This window comes from Dermacentor andersoni, chromosome 10 (assembly GCF_023375885.2).
Source record: "Dermacentor andersoni chromosome 10, qqDerAnde1_hic_scaffold, whole genome shotgun sequence".
Taxonomy (NCBI): domain Eukaryota; kingdom Metazoa; phylum Arthropoda; class Arachnida; order Ixodida; family Ixodidae; genus Dermacentor; species Dermacentor andersoni.
The window spans coordinates 50236359-50263044 of NC_092823.1; the positions used below are offsets into that span (position 1 = coordinate 50236359).

The 26686-nt window shown below is 43.6% G+C and overlaps 1 protein-coding gene across 3 annotated transcripts in view; it reads left to right on the top strand.

Annotated features, from left to right (window-relative positions):
- The first annotated feature begins 7283 nt into the window (after positions 1-7283).
- The window catches only part of LOC126543739 (sodium/iodide cotransporter-like), a 57134-nt gene continuing 37731 nt past the window's right edge, over positions 7284-26686 (top strand). The window contains exons 1-8 of one of the 3 annotated variants that reach the window (XM_055062303.2): positions 7284-7671; positions 11005-11265; positions 15720-15785; positions 16453-16504; positions 17712-17779; positions 19746-19903; positions 20935-21075; positions 26344-26473. In XM_055062303.2, coding sequence (XP_054918278.1) covers positions 7537-7671; positions 11005-11265; positions 15720-15785; positions 16453-16504; positions 17712-17779; positions 19746-19903; positions 20935-21075; positions 26344-26473 — 1011 coding nt within the window. In that variant the 5' untranslated portion in view covers positions 7284-7536. The remainder of the gene's footprint in view (positions 7672-11004; positions 11266-15719; positions 15786-16452; positions 16505-17711; positions 17780-19745; positions 19904-20934; positions 21076-26343; positions 26474-26686) is intronic. The other 2 variants (XM_050190845.3, XM_050190844.3) reach the window with 2 other exon arrangements.

Below are 26686 nucleotides of genomic sequence, written 5' to 3' on the forward strand. Positions count from 1 at the left end.
GCCTGGAAGCACGGTGAAAGATCAATTCCAATTTCTTTGACGAGCATTTGAGGCCTGCTGGAGAGAGGCAGAATTCTGTGACTGTAATAGCCTCCTGCATTTGACCCTCCAACTCTTCGTCGCTGCCCCCAGCGCTCCATAGGGTAACATCATCGGCATAAACTATGTGTTCGACCCCCTCAATCTCGAACAATGTTTTGGCCATGACTAGATTGAACCAGAAGGGAGAGAATACCGAGCCCTGTGGAGTGCCCCTATCACCTAGCTCATAAGGTTCTGAATTTAAGTCGCCAATATGCAAGGAAGCGGTTCTGCCGCTCAGAAAAGATTGAATATAGGATGAAAAGCGTTGACCAAGATGAAGACCCCAAAAGGCCTGAAGGATTGGCGTGGGGCGTACAGTGTCCAAAGCTTTCTCTACATCTAGACTGAGTATAACCCTTGTATCGCGAGTGACCCTTTCAATGAGCCTTTTCTTAATTCTAAGGATAGCATCCTGGGTCGAAAGTCCTGGCCTGAATCCGATCATCGTGTACTAAAAAGTTCGTTCTCGTCCGCATAGTTCGAGAGCCGGTTGAGTACGATATGTTTTGTGAACTTACCGAGACATTACGTCAGAGAGATCGGTCTGACGTTTGCATGCCCAACAGGTTTGTCGGCTTGGGAATGAGTGCCGTACGTGGGTGTTTCCATTCTTTCAGAACGCAGCCCTCTTTACAGATTCTAGTTATTTGCCGAGTTATGTAACTGACAGAGTTATTTTCGAGGTTGCGCAGAACTCTGTTGGAGATCTCATCGGGGTCAGCGGTAGATATACTGTTCCTTAATCGCAAGACGAATTTCACCCTCCGAGAAAGCTTCCTCAAGGGCGTGATTGGGACACCCCGGGCATGCGACCGAAAGGGGGTGAACGATTGCATCCTTTTGAGTGGGAAGTACTGACTATCTAGGTCATCTGACAGCTTGTCAAACGCCATTTCTTTTCTCGCCTTGTGAATAATTGTGGATAGTAGCGAACGTTAAACGGGCTCGGACTTGGAGCCGCTATCATCCAAGAGATGTTTCAGGAGGCCCCAGTCACCACCTTTGCGGAGTCTGCCATCCAGGGAAAGACAAACCTCGTCCCACTGCTGTCTACACAGAACCCTCGATTTCCTTATTCAATATTGCCATTCTCTTCCTAAGTCTCCTTTTCAAGCGTTGACCTTTCCACCCTGCTAATATTGATTACTTGGGCTCGATGAGGTGAGTGAGCCTGGAGTCCGCCTTATCCGTTTGGACGTCGTCACAATAACCCTATCCGACGCCCTAATGTCAGATCTGAGGTTGCCCTACCCAGCTTTCGAGCAGCGCATCAGCCGTACCGAGAGGTGAGCTTTGGGTGGTTCTCTATTTACGGAATTTGTCCCAATCAATCAGTATATATTCCCCTAGATTTATAGCGTCTATCTCAGGTTTAATTCTTATTATTTAATGGTCACTGTCCTGATCAATGTTGGCATTGTCCCAAATGCACTCCGCGATCCCTCTGACAAAAGTTAAGTTGGAAGTAGAGTCCTGGCACGAGCACGAGGAGGTGCCACATTTAGGTGGATGTTTGGGGTCTGCAATAAGAGTTAGACTACGGCCCGAAACGTGCGTTAAGAGTTTCTCCCCCTTCCTGGTGGAAAATGGTTACCCATACGCTTGATGAAGCAGAGGAGCCTCCCTAGCAAGCTTAGTGACCTTGGTTATGATGGATTTGAAGCACTGTCTGGAAGCCTTAGGACTGCTGTACAAATTGAGGAAAAATATGATGCTGCATTTACCTACGTAACTGTGGAGAACCATAACAACCACAATAAATTCAACTTTACGGGGCAGCGTGTGGAGTTTATGTCGGACATAAGGAACCTTCCTGTTTATAAGAATGGCGACATCCCTGCTTATGTCTAATCTAAAAGACTTCACCTTGTAGCTCGCGAAGGAAAGATCGATCGTCAGTGTTTCTTGCAGCATAATTGCGTGTGGTTTCTCAGCCTCTGATTTAATGAGCTGCAGGAGGATCGCCTTTTTAGGACTTATTGCCCTCGGAAATTCCTATTAGCCGGCGCCGTCCTGATTATATGGAGATATCTTATTCAATTGAGAATTACTGAGAGACCTGCCCTGCATTGGTAGCGTTTTCGGGACGGATTTTTTCCATGACGGAAACTACCGTGCAATTAAGATACGTCTCAATCTTCTCCAGCCTGATTCCTGATTCCTTCTTGCTACACTCAATACGAGTGTGTCGGTCGTTCATTTGTCTGATGCTACCGTTATTGGCAGAGAGAACCTTCTTAATCTCTGTCTTCGCCTTGATTTGCAACTGGTTCGACTGACCAAGGGCCCTCTTTATGGGAGCGTGACAGTCGGGGGCACTGCCTTCTAGCGTTACCACCTCCATAGAGTGCGGACCCTCATTAACCGACGGACGCTCAGATGAAGCGGACTTGTCAGGAGTGATTTATCTGGGGAGCTCAACCAGCTGCAGTGTATACAAGCCTATCGATCGCCGCCCTGAGGCTGCTATTCTCCCTTTTTAATGATATAGTTCTATCCCTCTCTGGACTGCGAATCTCACTTTCCGACAGCTGGGACGCGCCTTTCTCGTCAGCCCAGGAGTCAGTGCCTCCACCAGATGAGAAGCGCACCTGCGGCCCCCTGGAGCGGGAGCGACTCCTGCTTCTGCTTGATGCTCGTTGTCTTGATGACGCACGTTGCCGGGAGTGTCATCGGCTGCTCGAGCGAGAGCGTTCCCTCGAAGGGTCGGGGGGGAGGGGGGGGGGCGACTTGCTACCTACCGCTCCTCTTCAGCCACCTTTGTCTCCGTGCGCTCTTCTCTCTCGCGCTACTGACGTCTCACACGTACTACGTATGGAATTAAGTACCGCTTTTTGCACACCTTGTCAGCGGTTTTATGCAAGCCTCCACAGACTTTCATTCCAGCTCACACACATCCGATTCACTTGGGTTACGCAAACCGCAGCCGCTATAGTTTCATAGTAGCCGTAGCCTCTATTCCGTAGTTCCAGGCGCCGGGCAGGCGTCCGCTCGATGACGAATCCTTCCACATGTGTAGCATACGTCAACTCGTTTGCGGTATAGAAAAGACCGCACCAAGGTAGGTCCGTATCTCGCAAAGTTCGACGCACGAAGTCTCTCGAAGACGATGATAACTGATCCGGAATCCTTGATTCTCTTGACGCCGAACGCTAGCTGGTAGCGGTCGTTCAAAATGTTTCTCTCAAAGGCTGCCGTGCCATCAGCAATGTCCATATTTCTAATAACCTCCTTGCACATATCGCTAGGAGCAGTTTCGTAGGCGGTGACCTTATCGGCTGTACCAGCTAAGATATGATGTGCCCATATCTTTTTGCGTTTTCTCTAAGGGGGTGTGGCCACCATATTGTATTGATTAACCTTTGGACAAATTACATCATCCATTGTTTGCTGCAGACTCTGGCCTGCCGCCTCGGTGATTTCTTTGCCCACTGAAGTGGGACAAATTTTCTCCATATTGATTGGGGCCACGTTTCTCAACCTATCGCCGCAAAAGACTCGCCCACTGCTGCACTCCCAAGTCTTACTACCAGAGTACACAGCGTACCTTTCGGCATTCTGTTGGGGCGGGGAGCCCAGGGACGCTAAGGTCGGCGCTCTCAGCCGGCGCCTTGGTGCCCAATGCGAAAGAGGAGGATAATAAAGATGGACGGGCATGTACTCTATGAGCTAGCACGGCACGTGCACTCCTGTTCTAGAAACATGCTGCACCGGTCCTTTGGTGGGACCCTCCGCTGCGACTCCCCTGTTCTCGACAATGCCAAAGAACACATTAAGTGCCACTGTCCAACGTACAGCTCCCGATTACATGTTTTGCATATGGCTCTTAGCCACTAAGACAAGAGACCGTTCGCGGAAACCAAAATTTTCATACATTGTTCGCCGACCTCCGGTATGCACAAGGCTACGAACTGGCTAATGCACTTCTTGAGGGCGATTAGACTATATACGAGCGCTTGTGAGTGAACATTCGTTGTGTTTGAGAATTTATTTGCGGCTGAGCCGACAATGACTCTTCCTTTCTCTCCTTGTTACTTTTTGTCCTTCTTTCCCCCTTTCTTCGCCGTATGTAAGGCAACTTAACGTGCGAGGCCTTGGTCAACACCCTGCTTTTACTTTTCTCTACCTCTATGTGTTTTGCCACAACAGGCCTGCCCATGCTTACAAGCTGTGCCTGTTTCATGACCTCTGCTATGAGGTCAAAAATACGTTTTAGAACATTTTCCCATCACTCGTGCGTTTGCTCACATATTCAATTTAGCAATAGATCCGGAGAATTTTCCAGACAGTACGAAACAAGCTAGAAGATCGGTGTTATTCAATTACGCACGGTCATATAAATAATCTCTCCAATTGAATTCTGCGGTTTTACGTGCCAGACCCACTATTCGGTTATGGGGCATGGTGTAATGCGGGACTCCGAATTAATTCTGACTACCAGGGGATCTTTAACGTGCCCCCAATGTACGGGACACGGGCGTTCTTGCACTTCACCCGCCATCGAAATGCCGTCGCCGCGGCTGGGGTTTCATTTCGAAACCTCATGCTTAGCATTGCAACATTATAGCGGGTAAGCCACCGCGGACGGTGAAGCCTTCAATAACCGGCAAATATATGTCCGACTTATTTTTTTCCAAAGCAGGCCTAACAAAGTTTCCAGACAAACACGACGTTATAAGAAATTCCCAATTTGGCTTTGGGAAGAGAAGATATACGGACGCAGTTTTTTATCCTTGAAGGAAAGTATGATCAAAACTACAGACGGCGCGAAACCGACCCTTGTGCTTTTCAACAAGCCGTTTGATTGCCTCAGTAATTTTATAATTGTATCTAAACTTTCAAGGCTTCGAGTTCGCGGCAATCCCCTGGCCTTGATGGAATTATACTTGAAGAGGACTGAACTGGTAACATCCAATCTCATTTTTGTCAATTAAAAACGGGGTGCCAGAAGGCAATGTTTTCGGCCCACTGTTATTTAACTTATATGTTGACATAGCGAATACTAATGACATAGTGAATACTGATGCTACAGTTAATGTCTTTGTATATCTAGAAGATAGTATTTACGCTTTGCTAGAAAGGATGCAAACGACTAATTATTAGGCGGAATGCACTGTTACATAAACTAGCTGAGTGGTCGCACTGAAATATGACCAAAATTAATCCTTCTAAGAGAAAGCTGTTCTTTTTATAGGAAACAATAAAGCTTTTAAACTTGAATACAGACTAACTTATTTAGAAAAAATATTGACCTAGTTAACGAACATAAAATACTTGGCATAATGTTTTCAAGTCTTGGGATGCTTATCTTAATTAACTTTACAGCAAGTATTCTGAAATAGCTGGAATGCTGGCTCACTTCAGAGCTCTCATGCTGGTAAAAACCAAGCTGCGAATGTATCATGCATCGTTCACCTTGCAACTGTGGTTTATTAAGGCACCACGACACAAACGAAGCTGATTAAAATAATTCCATTTGAAAAAGAGCTCTTCCGGCACCTTGATGACATCAATTCCCAGATAACATTGTCAGAGAAATATCCAGTTATATGCGCAGACACATACTACGAATATAGCTTTACGGATGTATTGTTTTGCAAAAGAAGAAATATTAAACGTTCGGACAGCAATAGAGACCCCGATACGCCATGAAATACAAGTAGAAACCCTGATCCTTGGACTCTACCGCGCTTTCGCACTGAATGCAAGTTTCAAGCTTTTAAACGCAGTTTGGCAAAAATCTTGAATAATATGTTGACACTACAAATTTGTCGCGCAGAGAATTGAATATCGATTTTGGGCACTTATCAATATACAAGTTGTCCACATAATTTGAACCAAAGTTTTAAAAAATGAAAGGCCCTCCTAACGTGAGTTGAACCGAATGCATAATGTTGGCACTGGCCTAGAGTTACTCAGGCTATTTTTATTTTCCCCTCAACTTATGGACAAGTTATGTTTAGTGAATCAACTTTTTAGGTATTCGTTTCAGGCGCCAAGTGTGATACGCATAGTTGTAGAGCACCCTGAGAAACCTCTCAGTAAATTGTTTCCAACACGATGTATCTCACGTGGTCCTTTTTTCCGCGTTCCAAAGAAGGCCTGCGGAATATGAAAAAAAATAATACCACGGGACGGGGCGTTCGCGCCCTCTCATTGTGCTGCTCTCAAGCCTGCGATGCACGAACCAGGTCGGCTGCAGCGAAGGTGGTCCCCGACAGGGCGTTATGCCTGGTGTAAGTATCTGGGCATGCGGCTCTTATCGCATGACGTTGTAAATTCATCTTTTTTGATGACGATGCTACTTGTTTTCGCACGTTTTGAACTGCTTTAGTTTGTTGAGTGCTTACTACGTACGTTACAAAGTGCTAGGCATTATCGCGCTGCCATGTAAAATGCCTCCAGGGTCCAGTCAAGCTGTTCATAGAGACTTTTTAGCCAAAGTGGACGTTATTGTATACTAGAACAATGAATAAAAATAAATTTGCAAAATATAGGCGCAATTCAATGTGTTGAAAATGCGCCGCATTGACGGTGAATTACATCATTGGCTCATATTTTTGAAAAGTGTACTAAAGGAAGTGATGAAAATGCTCAGCAATTTGTTGCGCAATTTGTGGTGATAGGTTTCATATTTTATTATGTTCTTAAAACTAGTCTCTAGTATTACCGTTGCGAACATTGCGAAAATTAATGATCCCCGGTGTGCTGAGTCACTTTCAGGCGCTCATTTGCACTAAGTGCACACGATACTTCCTCTTCGTACGAATATTTTCTTTAATACTCGTTTCAGTAAATCCCACGCCTTGCACCCATCATTCGCCACAATGTGTTTTGCTGTGGCATATAGAGACCGAAAACGGCCAGAGCACAGGGAAGGAATTTAGCGCAGCGGGATCATACGACAGCTGCTCCGTTAATTTATTTTTATCCCCGAGATAATGCTCGCAAACCACCCCGTCACATATAAAAAACCAAATCCCTCGTTGCCATGATAATAATTCACATGCGGCACAAACCAGCAGATGGCAGGACAAGCATCGTTAGATACGAGTCGAGCCTGCGGTTTTACTTTTCAAAGTTGTGAAACGACTGCGACTCTTCGCCGCCTCTCCCTCCCGAAAGCCATCGCTCATGTCCAACGTCACGGAACTGCACTCTAACACGTTAGTCACCGTGCTGCTTCGCGCCACGTGCGTCGACTGTTTCGCACCTGAAGCGCTCGATATCGGTGCACGTCGGGAGACAGGGACCCGAGTTCGTCGAGAGGCTGCGCCATTTTGTCTAATCACTTTTGCCTGCAGAGTAGTGTGCTCGCACCACAACGTGAAATTGCCAGCTTAGCTTCATTGTGCGGCTCGCGCGAAATTGAAGCCTACTGCTTTTGACCGTTCGACTTGTGTTGGAGTACCGGGGAAGCTGATTACCATCCAGCGGTCCCTGTCTGCACACATGACGGAATCAGCGGCGAGTGACGTGTTCGTCGCGGATAGTCTCGGCATTGCTGACATTGCAGTGTTCTGTGTCCTGACGGCGGTAGGATACTTCGTAGGACTCTACTTCTCCTTCAGAGGGAGCAGGCGTCAGGTATGTGCGCTTTTACCGTAAACAGTTAGCTGCATTTTGTGAGCTCTCACGGTCTGTGGTTGGGCGACTAGTATGGGAATGTCGAAAGCGAAGTAAAGGAATTGTGCACTAACAGTGTTCTATCCGAACTTTGCTCACCCAAACATCACGAGATTTTCAGTTTACTCTTTGAAATTGTTTACGTGAAATTTAATATGCGTCGACTCCCTGCCGCTGGATACTGTGTCCAATGTGAACATTCTCAATTTCGCGTGCGAAAAATTGTCCCCGAGTCACGCAGAGGTATTTTTTTGCCAATATGCCGTAAAATGGTGGTGGTTTCAGATCATGTTTAGTCTATGCCAGCGCACAGAGCATGAAGGCCTTTAAGAGCACTTCAAACTCTATGCGGACGAGCTGCCGATTGCCTTATAACACAGGCCCCGGCAGTAAAAACCACTTGCAGGCTTTCTCATGTTTATGGTATGCTTAAACATACTGTAACAAATTATTTTTCGATGTTGCTGAATACATGGGTCTCGTTCTAAAGTGAATAATTTCAGTTTTATAACTGCGCTAAAAAACAACAACTGAGAGAGCACACACGGACAGGCGCCGTCCTTGTGTGCTCTCTGTGTGGTCGTGTGTTCGCGCAGGTATAGCACTGTTTGCTAATATGCACCAATTCGCCAAACAACAAGTTCTCCTGAGAATAATTACAGCCGTATTCTTGTAAAAAATGTGCTCTGGCAACGAGCTGACGGCAGATTGTCGTCCACGTAGCTCCAAATCATCCTGACGGGATCCGGCGTCGATGTCGGCGTCGGCTGAGTTGCCTGTGAGCAAAAATTTCCGTATATATTTAGGTATATGTATATATAACATCATGCTATATGACATTCGGTATATGTGAGTTACATTGAAACACCACTCATAGCTAAACTTGCTCATACCTTGTCTTACATTCTTGGCAAAGTTATTCCTCGGAAATTTAAGAATTACAGCATACAAACAAATGTCATGAAAGAAAGCACGGACCGTGCATGCCTTTTGTGTTAAATCTCCTTAGTCTTAATTAATAAAAGTGCGAAACTATAGCGGAAACCTGAAAATGATGCAAGTTTTTATGGCGAGGGTTTGCATTATCTCCACGATCGTCCCACGCAAGGTGTCTGGTTTCTACCAGAAAGCTCGCCCTTACGTATAGCGTTCACCGACAGCGTTTCCTGGTTAATATTACCGCTACATAAGCTGCAGTCGCCGGGGATCATGAGAAGCAGTCAGAGATCTTCGGATGCTATCGCGTTCAACTCTTAAAAGGGAAGTTCAGGCGTCCTCCAATTTTTCTGAAAGAACGCGTGTTCAGGGATGTGGATAAAAAAGCACGTAAATTCATTCAAACTCTCCGCGGAGAAAACATCATGCACATCGGTGTTCTATGTGATGTATGAAGGTGCACAATTGTGAAGTCAGCATCATCTGTGGTTGTGGCAAATACCGGTAGCATGACCAATCTTAAACCAGTCAGTTGTTAGTTCTGCGCCTGTCCTGTGTACTTCCCTGTCTTGCGTTGCCGTTATTTTGCGCTGCTGTTATCATGAAGAAGAAGCAAACTCGGCCGCTTTTACACTCTTTGTAAACGCTGCCGTTCATGAACGTTATGTGCCGAGGTACCCCATAGCTCCAAAATCAGGTCAAATTGATGGTTCCGAACAAACACACGGCAAAAATAACTATGAGGGAAGCCGTAGTTGCCTACACGGGAAGGATTTTCACTTGGTGGCGTTTGTTACCGTGCGCACAAATATCTGCATCGCCCCAAATAGACCATGGGATGCCTCTGTAGAAGTGTCAACGAATTTAGACTGCTGCTTTCGGAGAGCTCTATGCGTGCATGCCATTTCATGGTCACGCTTACTGGGACAATCAGAATAGTTAGAACAAGGCAGGCACGAAGAAGGAAACCAGAAGAGCTTAAGTTATAATTACGGAGTCTGTGACCGCTCGAACGTCTCTTGATGACATGTTGAAAATGTCAAAATCATTGACATATATTTTTGTACTAGCGAATAAAGTTACATACGTACGACAGCGCCTGTTTCCACGAGCAGCTGGTATGGGGAATAGAAGATGTTCTTTCTCGGACCGATCACCAGTTTCGGCAGGTTCAGGCAGTTTTCAACAGTTTTCTACTTGTAAAATGTTGGGAACTGTGCCATTGTCTTTAATAAAGGAAAAGATTGCAAAGAAGCGAAGAACGAAAAGCTCGAAAGCACATCTTGTCTTTCCTGTGTTGTCCCCTTGCCTATAATGAGCAACTTATTTTATAAGAAAGCTTACAATGCCAACTTCTCAAAGTACTCTTATTCTAATGAAACAAAGCTGAAAATGGCTTTCATAAAAAAATATTTGTTTTTATGGACAGTGAAGTTTCAGTACAATACTCTATAGTAGCCATTCTGGAAACAGAAACATTCTGGAAACATTGTAGTTGTGCGTTTAAGGGCTAGGAATAAAAATAATCAAGGCTACAACACTCAGAGCTTGGACGAAATACTTCTTCTCCATGGTGATTTCTGCGGAATTATTATAAATAGTTCTACGAGACAGTTGTTTATGTACTAGACTAGTTTTTTGTAATTCCCGGTTGAAAAAGAGAACATAAATATATGTCTGAACAATAAAATTTTGTGTCGCATCACAGAACTTCCTGACGTACGACATCGGTAACTGTAGACGCGACCGACATTTCTGACATTACGGCAGAAGTCATGCCGTTGCAACAGAAATATTCTGTTGCGACAAGCAAGACTCCTGAAGTCAGAGCAAGGGCATTCTGTCGAGAGAACAAGAGATCTGAAGTTGCGACAAGGTATTTATGACCTTGAGCTTTTCCTTGTCCAGGTGTGGGTACACGCGCTGTTTTGTACAGTGTGAGTTTCGATAATTTTCTTTTGTTAACAGTAACTTAACTGTACCATTCGTGGGACATAAACTTCTGTTTACGGTCAGCTCAAGTGCGAAGTGCACAAGAGTTTAACTTGGTTAGTCATTTATGACATCGTACAACATAGTAGGAATTTTGGTGCAGAACATCTCGTCGAGATTTTTGTCGAGAACACTTCAGCGCGTGGCTGCCAAGCGAAGACAGAAAAAGAACGCCCCTAATGCTACGCTCATGGTACCAGGCTTAAAGTTGTGTTGACGGGGCGCCCCTGTGGTGTCGATTGGTTACGAGCATTGACTCTCGAACCAGCCAGCAGCTCTCCTATATGAGTGTCATTTCATCGTACTTATACGGCGCAAGATACAGTAGCGTGGATAACTGTTCCCTGTACTTCTTTTCAACTGCAGGTGGATGCTCGTGACAGAGGCACCCCATCTGCGGTTCTCGAGGCCTTCCTGGGTGGTCGCAGTCTACCGGCTGCCGCTTTGGCAGTGTCTGTGCTCGCGTCAGTGGCCACCGCCGTTGGCGTTGTGAGCTTCGTAGGCCACTACTACGCGTACGGCTTCCATCTTGACTGGGCATTGGCTGGCATACCACTGTCGGCGGCCATGGTGTCGCTCGTCGTCGTCCCACTGCTTTACGATCTGCGAGTAGCGTCTATATTTCAGGTAAACCGACTTCGTGATGGCGTACCCAGGTATTACGTTGATGTTAGGAACAACGAATAAATGTTCAAACTTCTTTTCTTTCTACGTGGCTCTGCGTTATCCAATCAGCCGAAGCGAGGGACGCGACATTTCTGAACTCTTTAAGGAGGAAATTCAACAATACTCGAGTGAAATGTTTTTTTTTTTTTTCTTTCTGTCGAAATGCACAAAACGCACAGAGAATAACGATGTTCAGCGAAATGGAAAAATATTCTGCCGGAACTCTTTTAACATCTCGTGGGCAACACGAGGCATAACAGTGAGCACAAATTCCATCGTACGGCATATGTGGCTTTGTGTGAACTTGTAAAGACAGCTGTCGTCGAATGAAAAGTGCTTTTCATATCCCCTAGGGAACATTTGCGATATCATTGCAGGTGAGCTGAGCTGCCGTGGCGAGCCGCCCGTTAGATGCGATGCATGTGTTATTGCGTAAAGGAAACACCCAGCGCTAAGCCTTTGGAAGAGCATCGTATGAATTCCCTTGATGCCACACGGCGTCCAAATCATAGTACAACCAATTCAAGTTAAGCGTATGCATAGCATTGTTTTTAATCAAAATTTGCGGTTAAGTGCCGGAAAGGAATAACGTTGATATCAGCGTCACAATCCAAATAAAGCTTTAGGAAAATAACGGGGAAGCAGGAAACACTTTCTACTGGTCGTAAACGAAGCGCACTAGTACCTCCTTGCCTGTGCGATGCTTTACTGAACGAGCTACACACGTGGCTTTGTAACCACTTCCTTTTTCTTTGTCTTATTTTTGTTCATATACTACACCTATGCAACGTTAGCCGGCGATAAACGACTAATCTAGCTTCATGCCCTACTTTTATATAAAATACGCGAAATAAAATGTGTCAGTGGAGTCTCTCAATTTTCGACGTTAATATTGAGCTCCAGGCTTTGTTTGGCTTCCCTCGCCTACATTAGTGAATCCGAGCCGTGGTCCATGATATTGAATGTGACGTATTTAAAGTTGGGGCTTTAACTCACGTACGAATGCCATCAGTAGGAAAAGACAAAAAAATACCGATGCTTGAGGCAGTATTATTGTAACTGAATGACAACGTTTAATATGGAGAAAAAATGGGGTCAGGTTCGCGATAACTTGATGTGTCAATCACATAAGCGTATGTGCGGACGTTGTAAGTTCATTTTTCTGTGCAGAATAAGCAAATTCAACGTATGAACTTTTTTTAATGTTTTCTTTTTCCTGACGTGTGCTCATTTTTGTTGCAAGAGCGTGTGGCACGATGCAACAATAAGAACAAGGGAACTAGTAATATTGCTGAACGTTCACTCCAGAGATATCCCTTGTTCCCTCACTAATGTTGATCTCTTTGAAGGGACTTGTATGATAACAAGACATAAAAAAATCGCCGTATCCATCGTACGTGTTTGAATCGGCGAAAAGCGAAGTTCTTCGAAACATGTACTCACATGTATTAAATTCATTCCATTTATTTATTTTAATGTTCTTTATTGCTGCTCAAAAATGCATGATCCCAAATTCTTCGCTTCGCTTCTGCTTCCTGACTTCATTTCTTCTGTTGCCGAGTTTTTCGGTTATTTGTTGCCATCTGCATATCTTACGTGCTGTTCTTCTTGGCTACTCGGGCACCTACACTGTGGCACGCAATCCTTCTTGCCCATTTCCCGAGAAAATTCACAAACCATTGACACATGCTCAGTTGCACATATGCAGCCAGTCCACCAAGTTGTCGGTTCGGGCTCCTTCCTAGCAAATACTCAGTGGCTCAAGCCGTGCCATACTCCTAAAATCCCCAGCCAGCGCCAAACGGCCGGTAAACAGGGAAACAGAGCGAGAGAGAACATTTCATAAATGAATGCGAGCGTCGGCCAGAGGCTTCATTTTTTCAGGAGGAATGAAATTAGGGGAAATTCTCCATCCAGCAACCAAATCACCTTTGACGCTTCTTCAGCCGGTCAGGCTCTAATGGTGAACCAGGCATCCCGCTCCCCGAACTTCGCACTATTCGGGTGTGAGCTTGAGGATGAGAAGAAGGGGGAAGGGGGCAGGGCCAATATGTGGGAGCATACCAAGGTCATACCAAGGTCATGCGTATGCGTCACATGGGATGCACTTATTAGGCTAAATAGCATCGTAGTGGCTGAGACAGGGAAAGGTATTGGTTTAAAGTTTTCTGCAGGCAGAGCAGAGGAGCGCAAAATGAGCTTCGCTTTAAGATCACAAAGCAAGTGAGAAGGTATAATTGCAAGAAGAAATTAGATATCATAATTGCATGTATCTTCCTTTTCGCTCTCAAAATGAAACTTGAAAATGGTTGAAGTTGAGAGTAGTTTTTCTATATTTTTCTAAATAAACTGGCAGTCAGCCCGTGCCCATCCGGCGTGCCTCTGTCTCGTGTTATGACGTCTCTCGCATGCAGCATGCATAATTATTGTCAACTTGCTCTCCCAGCTGTCTACTTTGCTCCAGTGAAGCTTTACCATGTGTCTGATACGACATTTGCAAAAGCTGATTATGATTGTAATGGAGGATAACTGTGACGCGGGAAAAGCATAAATGTGGTGTAATATATAATGTAGGAAGAGCTGTCTCAGATTTGTCAGAAGAGTCTCAGAAAAGCTGTCTCAGATTTGAGCACCGGATAGTAGTTACGTCAAACAGGCTTATATAATCGCTGAATGTGGTCCTACAAAAGATTACCACTGAGGGCACCTCCGTTGGGCATGTTAAAAAAAATAATTCACAACATAAAAACATGGTATAGTGGCCCCACATAGGTATCTCCGATTTACATAGACCAGTAAATCATACCGCTCATGATTACGAAGAGTTTGTTGGAATTTTTTTTTTCAATTTAGTCTATCCACATTCTCGGGCAAATGTGTTTGCAACACTGCATATGTACACATTTCTATCGCATTCCCCAGAACGAGTGTGTGCATCTGTGACACGGAGCGTATAGAGAACCTAAATATAATTACATATCTCTACTGTGAAGCAGTAGGCACATATTTGTTACCTGGGGGCCAATAATGCGGCGCCATCTAGCATAAAATCGGCAAGTGAGGCCCATGCCTCCAAGATTAGGTGCGCGCCTGTGCGTATCTTTATACCTTTACGCTTTCTGCATGCTCAGGAGTGTGACACAGAAGGTGTGAGACAGAAATAACGCGGCCGAGTGGAAGCATTACAATGCAGTTTTATGCCGCAGTAAAATAATTCCTAGTCACGTATGAAAGTGGGAAGGCTTCAGAAGAAGCTTTAGTTCGGGCCCATGATTGAGCCCATTGAAACACATGTAAAACGCAGAAACTTGTTTCAGAAATAACCACTTGGCCAAGTTTCCTTAGTTTTTTTTTTATTTGAAAGAGATGGGACTACAGGCAGCAATGTTTTGATATAAAGCCTAAATTTTTAAAGAAGCTTTCATAAATTGGTCGACTTGAAACGCTATAGAAGCAAGAAATCTTAAAATTTCTAGCTCTGTACCAAGAGTACATATCGCAGATCTGAAAAATTCATCCACTAGAGCATCCAAAGGGGACTAATTTCATACATCAAGTTATGTTTTACACGAATTGGTTACATTATTTGCAGGGGTTTTGCAAACGTCCTACTCGTATATTAGTCGTCGGTTTGATAGCCCTGTACAATACATAAATTTATAAATTTATTCTGCCTTAGATTAACTGTCACATGCATTTCACAGAATATTGACATCGTTTTTCAGTGCTGAGTTACACAGCTGTAAACTTGATAGTCCTGTTTTCTGAAAGTTTGCAATTTGCAAAAATTATTAATAATAAGTGATGGCCTAAATAAAACATTCGCTATCATCACTCACCATATTTTACCTTTTTTTTTAAATGCAACAAACCTCCTCAAATCTGACAGACTGGTTACCGAGAAAAACGATTTCTCCTTTCCAGTGTATTGAGGTAGGAGACGCCGAGCTCAAGCTGCCTCTTCAGCGCCGAATCATCTCGTCTCAGGCTATGTAGGTAGGGACATGTTGCAGGTTGCCTAACGTGGAGAGTAGTCTTACGAGATGGTAGTGTGACGACAAGTTTATTCTGCACGTAATATTAAGCATTAGTCAGTAGTTTGTGGAAGTGCCAATGGCACTCTACCATTAAATATAGTTCAAGGAAATATTGGGCTGTATTAATATAGTTCAAGGAAAAATTTGGGCTGTATTGGGCGGGATATAATATTAGGCCGGACATCCTTGCAAGAAAGAAATTTACAAAGGTCCATGCGGACTTACACACAGTTTCTGCGTGCGTATTACGGCAAAGAAAGAAATATAACTAGAAGAATGAATGAGTTATTAATGAACAACTCTTTAGTTGTTTGGACGCGAAAGGTGAAAATGTGTGCAACACTGAGTCGTTTATTTTTATATTTTCCTCAAAAACAGTACCTTCGCATGCGCTTCGACAACAAAGTTGGAATTACTGCCTGCATCGTCTATTTCATCCTCAGTGTAAGTAGGCAGATCGAGTATTCTGCTTCCTTATTTACCCAAAGTACGCCCATCAACACTGTCTCTAGCTGTGTGTATAGCTTCATAAAAGAACAGCATAGTTTGTATCGTAGCACATTATTCCTACTTTTGAAATGCCGCAGACATGTGTTCATTACTGATCGGCTTCAATTTCGTAATTGATGCATGTGCCATCCAGATAATCGGTTAAAATACATATGAGATTCATTGTTTTTTTACGTTTTTGTCACACAAGCAGAACGACGGACACAAACAAATGTATATTAGACAACGCCCAGTGTTATGCGATGTCTAATATGTGTTTCTATGTGTCTGTAATTCTCACCTGCGCTACAACAAAGTGGATCATGTGCGACCAACAAACGTATGTAGCAACTGTCATCTGTTTATATGCGCGCAAGGTTATGGAGGTTTCTCATGTATTTCCACTTCTGTAGGTGACCTACCTGCACAGGTCAGATTCGCTAGATGTTCCCTGTTAATATTGACAAAGCTATTTGGTTTAGGAAGAATATGAACGACAAGGACAACAATAAACACCTCGTACACAAAAGAGAGGTTCTTTTTTTCGTTTTTTGATGCAGCGCTTCCATTCTTATGCAGCGCTTCTATGAATAGAGAACCTATGAAGTTTTGTTCATTACAGCAAAGCGTAGGTGCGGTGGGAATCTTCAGCTCGGCGATTGCGGTGTCTACAAGTGCGTATATTCATTCTCTAATAAGGACAATGTATTAAAGGAAGAAAGTGCATAAAATATCATGAACTCTTTGTAAGTCTTCTGACCTCTACTATGCACAACAAGGTCTACAGGAATACAGTCGGTCGCCAAGCATATCATATGCGCTTATAACTCGCTCTTCCTACGTTAGCGAAGGCCAACATTTCGGTTGAAAAGAAAATGATGAACACGAAATTAGAATGGGATATTTCTTATTCATGGGTAACGTTGGGTACAGGGAAGCAGTCGGGCTATTGCATCCAGTGTGGCTGGCTTTGGTAATGCGATGTTGTTTTTCTACCTAGCCGCTTTGTTTTTCTAAAAGCCGCACCAAGAATTTGAGATAGGAGCACCTTGATTTTGAGCGACGTGCTTTGTCCAAAACTTCTTTCTGTGTCCGTGTGCATCACTACGCCCAAACTTATTTTCACTGAAACACCCGGCTCTCAAGCGAACACGTTTACACGCGACGCTCTTGCACGTGCCGAGCCGAAAACTCGCTGGAAATAATTATTCTTATTGCATGACGACATTTGACTGCTTCTTTCCAAATCTGACAGCAACAAAAAGAAGTATTCATGTAATAAAAATAGCCAGTTCAGTTATGAAAAGGGCTTTCTGTCCGAGGCGATTGAAATTAAAATTTGTAGCCGTATGTGCCACTGGCGATTTATATTAAAAATCCTTATATTTTAAAAAAGTACATCGGCTAGATTTCATTAGTGGAACGTGAACTAAGGGCATAATCGACAACGCTTTCTTTCCGAGTTTAGGTAAGTTTCCAAGGGAGTGTTTACCAGTCTTAAAATGAACTTTCACGAATCTCGAAGTTTCTTTGTCACTATTAGTAAAAGCCAGTTTTCGGATGAATTAATTAAGTTCAGGTGGTTGAACGCGCAGATTACGAGATAGATGCACCGCTTGATACTTTACGCATATGTTCAATTGCAAATCTGTATGCTTCTCGTCAAGATTTTGTCGCGCTATACCACAAAATGTGGCTCAACAGGTGTCCGCCAAAAGCCGAAAGAAACTTAGGTATTTTTTTAATGCGAGACTGCCGTGGGCAGACATTTTCCTCCCCGATCTGAAAGCAACAAAACCGTAACTATACCGTATCTGTCACTCATCGCATTAAACACTAACATGTATAATGAGCACTACAACGAACTTCTTCCTGCTTCAGTGTTTCCCATAAAAGTTGTGTACTCCAACATCGTGATCGGCCTGGCAGGTACCATCTATACTGCACTGGTAAGCTCGCTTCCTACTATATCCCGTACTGGTTTCACTTCCAATTCAATTTGTGCTTCTGTTTTTGGTGTGACAAAGTTCAGAAGAAAAAAAAAGGAACGGCATGCAATACGCAACAGTACTTTACCAAAAGAAGAAATAAATAACAGCAGACATGCGAGACCTTGCCGAGTCACAGGTCCCTTTGCAGCAAAATTACAGCTTCTCGCAGCGTCCAAGTACTGTGACGTGTGGCTCGGAATCCCGGAAACAAACTCGCCCGTCCTCCATCAATCTCCCTCTTTCATCTCCCTACATCTATCTGTCCATCTATGGCCTCCATATATTCTCTAGCTACCTCTACGTCCATATCGGCTCTGCCGGTATGCGTTGCTGTTAAGTGATATGACCACACTAGCGAAAGAATGGGCGTGAAAAAGCGGCTCGAAGCGTAAGGCACCGGCAGTGGCATGCCAGATTTACGGGATGCTTTCGCCGGCACAGCAAGTATGCTATAGACATGCTCTTCGTTCAAATCGCTGCGGCTGTGATCAGGCGATGCTGAGAGAGGGTGGCAGTTCCTCGGAAGTTTTGCCCACGTGAGTGAATTGGCAGCCCCTCTCTGCTCGCCCTGATTGGCGGCGAGTGTCGTGCGCCAAAGCAGCTGCAAGAACCATTTGCTCAGTGGTAGCGAAATGTTGCCGCTCGACTTTCCTCGTGGAGTGCCTTCTGTCGCCTGCGACTGGTGTCACCGACTAATGTTGACTGCGAGCGTAACCATAGATCGAGGCCCCGGTGCCCGCGGCAGATCGCAATTGTTTGGATGTCATGACATGATCTAGTATATCTGCGAAATGTTTCTACCACGAATGCCGGTCGGTGTGCGTAAACCACGGTTGTACAGTAAATTTTTGACTACGAGCTAAGTTATTGCGGACGCGATGGCTATTTACATTGCAATATACCGGATTTATACGATGTGGCTCTACAATGAAACCCTGAACGGTACCGAAAAATGATGCAGCAACCGTCGCTCATGGCTGTAAATGTAAGCGACTGTGATCTGTGTGATCTGCGAATGTGATCAATGTGTATAGCCACATTGATCACGTACTTAAGCTCCGAATCCCTAAAAGCGCTGTGGTCCTTAAGACGAAACCTTCGTGGTGCAAATCCAAAATAAATGGCTTGCAATACGGTAATAAGTCCGTTGGTTGAGTACGCGAAAATCGTACGGGATCCATATATCCTTACCAAATTGTCGGTAATTGTCGGTGATGTTACCATATAAAGTTACAATTGTTAAATTCCCGCAACGAAAAAAGAAAAACGGGTGCGCTAACGAGTGATAGTATGCCCCCCACCCCCCCGCGCGAGCTTAAGCTGACAGCCACCATGCCCCCCCCCCCCTCCCACTTTCCTGCTCGCCGCGTCTCAACTCTGTTGTCCGTGAGTCCGTGCCGTTTTCCTTGGCGCGTTTCCTAGCCTTCCCTGGCGCAAGGTTGACCTTCCGTCATGCCACGGACCTGCCACGAGAACGGCTGAAAGAGGCAAAGAAAGCTATTCGTTTTTACGTCCTCGCTGCAACAAACATACACTTTCTATCACATGATTGCTTTGTCAAAGGGAAGGGTTCCATGTCTTTCTTTCCTTGGGCTTGGCACGTCCGCGTAGTAGACTTCTTCGAGAGTATAAAGGGTCCCTTCTGAAAATAGTGCAATAGTAAATTACGCCATTCCAACAGAGGGTGCAATGAAATCCCGAAGAGAGTGTAACCCTTGATATCACTTGGCGGCTTTGCCATGTTAACTCGGAATCCCTTTGCTGGAAAGTGCCTTGCGCTAAGCGACCTGACAACGCATTCAATCACGCGCGCTTCTCAAAAGCTTTGCTTCACATATATTCCAACATGTGTGTTCGATACGAATTAGAATTTCCGCTGATTCTCCATTTAAAAAAAAAATTATTCTGCTATCTTCCATGAAAGGGAGGTCTTCGTGGAGTTGTGTGGGCGGACTGCGCGCAAGCTTTCGTCATGTTCTTGTCACCCATCGTCATCATTGCAAAAGTTCTCTACGATTCCTCCAGTGTAACACCGCCGCTACGTCCTATGAGCGATGCGAACATCACGGACTTTGCATTCCGGTGAGTATGACTACTATGAAATAGGTCACTATTGCTTTCAATGTCTTGTCGAAATGTAAGCACAAGCATCGAGCGAGGAGAGGGCATACTTTCAGCGCATAGACGTAGACCAAAACAAACGCTATCTTTTAAATTCAGAGAGCCCGAAGCTGTTTGGTGCAACGACATCATCATGATTGTCACATCTTCGGCGGTTCGAGCGTTGATGAGGCAACACTTTATAGTTATCTATGTTGACCGTCCAACTCTGTCAACAACTAATGAAATCAAAGTGCGGGCGAAAATGCACATTTAGAATGCAATAGCACACAAGGTTAACATGTAATTTACATTTCTAGAAAAGTATAAATAGATTTACCAAGGTTTGGATTTTTGGCCCGTATTCAGAAAAAAATGTTCTTAAGCGGTAACTCTTCTCAAGAACATAAACGAACAGCTTAGTGAATTCACCGTTTTCTTCTTGTGCGTCCGAGCATTTTACACCTAGCCCTTCGAGCTCTTAGCCTGTCAGCGAACTGAATTCTCGAACGAACTGAGTCACTGCCTGGACCTATGGCGAGTTAGCAACCTGATTTGGCTGCGGCAGCAAGAAAACCAACTTTCCAACCGTAAACGCTGTTTTCAGCAAGCACGTCGTTTTCTGTCTGCTTGATTTCTTATTGTGGCGATGTTTTTTTTCATTCAATGTGGCCCTCAGCATTGTCGCAAGCAAATAATTAAATTCGTTGACATAATTGCGTAAATGAAATTTTCTTTAAATGTGCTTTACTTATCACTCTAGCGTGCCCAGATATTTTCGCGTTTCCTAGTGAACATAGAACACGTTTCAGCACAGGGAAACCAGCTAAACAAAATCGCATTTGTCTTTCTTTTATCCAAGTTTTGTCGTTTTTTGTGTCGTAATATCATGATGCCGACTTCATCATTAGGCCACCTAGACTGATACCATGACCTAGAAGAATAATTGAATGCAAGTTAAAATTATATTCAGCATTTCTTGTTTATCGATATCTTCTCACGCTCGTGCCAAGCATGAACTTGGACATTACAACAGACGAGAACTTCTGGAGTGGAATGGCGGGAGCATTGCCATTCAGCCTTGTAAGAACTGGACTCGACCAGATGGCAGTGCAGAGGTTCATGGCGGCCAGGACACTACGTGATGCAAAAAGGTTGGTATGTCTTTTTCTTGAAGGCTGCATTTATCTGAATTAATAAACAGCGAGAACACAATCAGTGACTGACCTGAAGAAGTTCATCGGCACTCAGGAACTTGTAAAATGGATATGAACAGACGTCAGCCATTCGCGCATATAAAAATTTGCCGTTTTGATGAACGTCTACAATGCAATCATAACCATTAAAAAACAATTCCTTAAAGCACATTTTAGATCATTCCTATCGTGCTATGTGTATACCATGTGTAGTGATTTTGTCCTTCAGACGATTTATTGAGATGCCCTGCTGTTTTGTTCGCATTCAATGCAAATACGTCATAGATAGCAAAATACTTTGCTAAATCAAACTGCTTGCCTCGAAGAAACCTGTGAATAAACTTATTAATAGGCTTTAATGTTAGTTCTATAGCACTATATGCTGTGAAAAATTTAGTGGAACGCCAAACGCGTCTGTTCGAACCGGTTTAGTGCCTTTGTCACGTGTTAACATTGTTCGGTGGCAGAACGCGAGGCAATATGGCGAAATTTATGCCGAAGCTTGTGACTCACTATTTTTGGAGTTACGGCGTTACTTCCTATAAATATTTGTACACAAATCCGGTTAAATGTGTTGACGGAAGCAGGCAGCGTCAAGCCCTGGGCACGTTTCAGGGGCACCTTTGATGCAAAACAAACCACAATAAAGTGTTTCTCGTGACACTTGCTGTCACCAGCAACGATTTGTTGGGAGCGTATGATCTTTATGCACTCCCAAGACTCACTTTCGCTATCGTTGAAGGGTACATGTCCGTGGCTTGGCTACCATGAATGTACAGAGACCTCGAGTTTTATTTTCAACCCCAATCCCCTCTTGTGAAGACTGTTTATCGGTGATTTATAACTAGCAGCTAAATGTTTGTCTCTAAAGCAGTACCCTTTCCAGCGTAACATACAGCCCGCTATTGGTAAACTAACAAAGAGGATTGATTATTCTTCACTGACTCAGAATTGACTGCAGCTGACGTTATTACACCGGACGCCCGCAGGCGGCCGACATAGTCGTGCCGATTGTTCGACCTTGCCTACCAGCTCAGTACCGGATGTATTATCCCAAGTGAAGTAGGTCACATTTGAACTAAATTTATCACTCATTGTGACCTCCATCGCGACAGAACTCGTGGCTGTATATGCCGCTGCAAATGAGGTTACGAGTGAACCAGCGCAAAATGAACTCGCACACGATACCTACAGCTGCCGTTCTAAATAATATGAATGCTTCGTCATTCTCTGGCAAAAAAAGAAATGTCAGTGTCGCCTCCACAGAATGTAGCGTTCACAGCGATAGTAAGCTTATGCGGTGCGCTCGAATTCCTTGAATGCTGCTGTCACAATACGCGGGAGCGACATGTTTCTTGTGCGCAGCACGCGAGTCAGCTGCTGCTGCTCGGCGGAAACAGTGCCCGGGCGTCTCAGCATGCTGGTGCAATTAGCAGCGCCGTCATCTGCGATGCATACGTAGGGCGTTGATGTAGCGCGAGATTAGAGTGACGGAAAACCATCGCGGTTTTTCTGTGACGAATGAAAGTATTAGACAGCTTCAGTTTGCCTGTTACGCTTCGTTCTGTTCAGACAAATGTGTCACACAGCTGCTCAGCAAAAGTTTTATTGCTCGTTAGCACAACGTTCCTGAAAGCCGCGGAGTGTGGTAAATGGGCTTGATTTCCCCGTTACGGCACTTGAAAGGCTCCTGGTCGTGGTTCCACTTACCTTCGTTCAATTTTTAGCTGGAGGCACTGCGACTCGTTTGCGCCTCTGGAAAAAATTTTCACCAGCTTATCGAGCAAGTCACCAGTGTTCTCGCTTAAACCAGCCACCATTGGTCAAACTTTCAAACTAAATAATAATAATAATAATAATATTAACAATAATAATAATAATAGTAATTATTATTATTATTATTATTATTATTATTATTATTATTATTATTATTATTATTATTATTATTATTATTATTATTATTATTATTATTATTGACACACATCCAAAAGCAAAAACAACGAAACGGGCCTGTTCAAGTCCACGAGGACTTGTGCGACTAGGCCCGGCAGAGTCGGTATAGCGATGAGGTTACATATTTACATAAAAGGTGAAAAGGTAACATTTGCATAGTAACACATCTTTTTCCAACTTTCAGCAGAATAGCTGTTAGTATTACCCCTTAACAGACAAGGACATAGTAAATAAAGAGAAACACATAAACAACTGAAGTAAAAATCAGGACTAAATTTCAACATTTCATCAATAATTTCTTCAACTGTTTTTCCGAAGTTGCCAAAAAGAATTCATCGGCCAAATCGTTAAATATTTTTGGGATGTATACACTTCTTCTCGCTTCACCATACTTAGTAGTGGAATACGCTACCTTGAAACGTTTTTTATTTCTTAACAATCGAGGTGCATCGTATGCCTCTTTGAGTTCATCGCTCCAATTATGCCGCATAAGAACAGTTCTGGTAAAGAAATCCTCCAACGTACAAAATCCTAATTCTTGAAAAATACTATTGTCGTGTAGTGTAGTACCATAAGCCACATTTTTTAATATATTTTTGTGGTTTATCAATCCGTTTTTTCCAACGCTCTGTACAAAAGGCGAAGATCGTTATACCATACCTCAGCACATTGTACGCTAGTGCATGCACTATCATTTTCTTGAATGGTAGAGGTACTAAACCCTTTATGTTGTAAAGTAGATATGCAAGACTCCATAGTTTGCCACATAAAAACGCCATGTGATGCTGCCAGGACATGCAGCTGTCGAACGTCATACCCAGGTATTTGAATGTTTCCACATATTCTATAGCAGTACATTTACACGAAATACAATGTTCATTATGTAGAAATATTGGCAAGTTTATTTTTTGAGTTTTTAATTGACTACGAAAGCACATGATTTTGCTTTTCTTAGCATTGATATATACACAGTTTCCTTCAAACCATTGCATAGCCCTATGAACTGCATATTGTAGGGCACCAATAGCTTCCTCATAATGCATATGACGAGTGAGTACAACTGTATCATCTGCATATTGATACACAGTGGCTTTTGTAGTTATCGTGGGAAAGTCGTTCATAAATAAATTGAATAAAAAGGGGGAAAACACGCATCCCTGTGGAACCCCAGCTGTAATATATTTCCTAGCGCTAACAATTTCTTTACTGGCCATAACCACCTGTGATCTATCCTGTAAATAATTGCAAAGATCGAAAAAGGGTCCCCTGAAACGCAAACGAAACAACTTTTCCAATAAAATATCGTGATTTACAGTTTCGAACGCTTTTGCCAACTCCGAAAACAAAGCACAACTATACAGGTTCTTATCTAGAGCAGAATATAATTCATCGTTGAACTCTTCTAGCAGTGTAATAGTACCTCGCTCAGCAACAAATCCAAACTGTCTTGGCGTTAGGATTGAAAATTTCTTTCAGAAGGAAGTCATACAATTAAACAGAAACTTTTCCAGTATTTTGGGAGAGTTAGGCAAAACAGAGACAGGTCTATAGTTTTCAACTTCATCTTTTTTTCCTGCTTTTTACAGTGGCCTAACAATCGCAGTTTTTAATGTCTCCGAAATTGATGCGGTGCTTATAAAACCATTATTCATAAAAAACAGTATTTATGCTAATGTGTCAAAATTTCTTCTTAGTGTGGCCACAGCCAACCCATCTATGACAGGTTGTTTATTAAGTCGTAAACTGAAAATTATTCTCCTCAGATCGCCCTTCGACAACGTGGGCAAAAAATCAGATGCTTGAACAGTTTGCTTGAGTGAGCAAGTGTGTCTTTCCGACTGCGCAGTGTTAAAAAAACGCGTGAAAAAATTATTGAGATTATCTACCACTATATCTGGCTTCTCTGAAAAAGATTCTAAGAAATTTGCAGATGCCGCAGTACGGCCTCGGAGCGTACTTATTAAAGCCAAAGTTCTTGCTGAATTTTTGTGTGCCTTATGAAATCTGTGTGCTGATTAATAATAATAATAATAATAATAATAATAATAAAACCCGTCGACATCACATAACACGCTCAAGCGCTCTCCCCAAAAACAGATTGGGTGATTTCCGTAGCCGTAAGTAACGGGGTGGTCCGGCGGTAGCGGTGCCCACAGCGTGACCATGTCACCAGTAACACCACAATGGCTATCGCATTAGAACGGCAGAGCACCCGTCTTTCAGTGCCTTCCTGCTCATTATCGTGTCCGGAGTAAGAGCTTCGCATACGATGCTGAAACGACTCCAAATTGCTTGGAGGAGGGGCAAACGGCAGGGGAACTTCGTTTGCTTACCTACACAACGATTCCTATTTTTCAGAGTTACACTTGTCTCTATTGCGCTCCCCTGCCTATCCTGACGTTTTTAGCACTACCAATGCGAACTGCTCTGTCCTGCGCCGATGCAATATTTCGTGCCAGCTGTGAATGCAAATGGAGTGTTACAGTTCTAATTTTCTGTATGTTGATATAGCCGATAGGTGATCATCTAACTTATGTGTGCGCCAGGGAACTACCAACCTATTGTGCTCATGTTCTGAATATTACATCCGGTGGCCCTCTCTCCTGGCAACACTAAATGGTTAGTGCTCCGTAATGATAAAAGCACAAAGATTCTGGGGCCTTGACTACTTTCGTTGCCGGCAGGAGAAACAAACAAATCGCGAGCAAATGCAGTTTTCTTTTTCAATGTACCGGCTTGGTAGTCGACCGTACATTCTTGCTGGGACTGTGTTGTGTGTGCGTTGTTCAACCTTTCGCGCTTTTTTCTTTTTGTATCTCGTTCACTTATATATGTTAAGGAGTTTTTATTTGATGTAGTGTACATAACAAACGCTAGGCCAGTTGTCGGAGAAAATTTTCTGCTTTTGTGACAAATTCGAGTCATCCACGATGACCCTGGCGATATCTGCAGACGCAAATGGGAAATAACCGAAATGACCGCAACGCATATTTTAAATCAAATGTTTTCTCAGTAAGCTTTAAAGCACAAGGTTTACACAACCACGATTTGATTAAAATACTGGTTTTTGATGGTAGCTTTCAAAAAGACGGTTTTGTCGGGAGATTTCAAAATCTAATACCCTGCAAAACGTTAGGCGTCCCATATATTATGCAGTAGCCTAGAGAATGATTGCGCTTATTTTTTTTCATTGGTGCAATATATTGATGCATTGAGATGTACCGTGAAATTATCTAGCTCCGCGAACTCACATGCCTTAATTTTCTTTTTCAGGATAGCCCTTGCAGGTCCGCTTCTAGTGCTGCTTTTCTTCGTTCTAGGAGAGTGTACAGCCATAGCCATTATGTACTGGTTCAGGGACTGCGACCCACTCATTCGTGGCATTATCAAGAGCTATGACGAGGTAATTTTTCTGAATGCGTGCCTTTATTGAAAAAAAAAAAGCAACACATTATTGATGTAGAAACGGCCGCACATGATGAGTAAAAATTCTCAAGTGGGCTTTTTCCAAGTTTCTAGTGTGCAAAAATTAGATGCCCAAGCTCTATAGCAGGTTCACGGAAGCTGAGAGGCACGTTCTGAAGTAGTTTAGGTCGGCAGGAAGGCAGGGTACTGA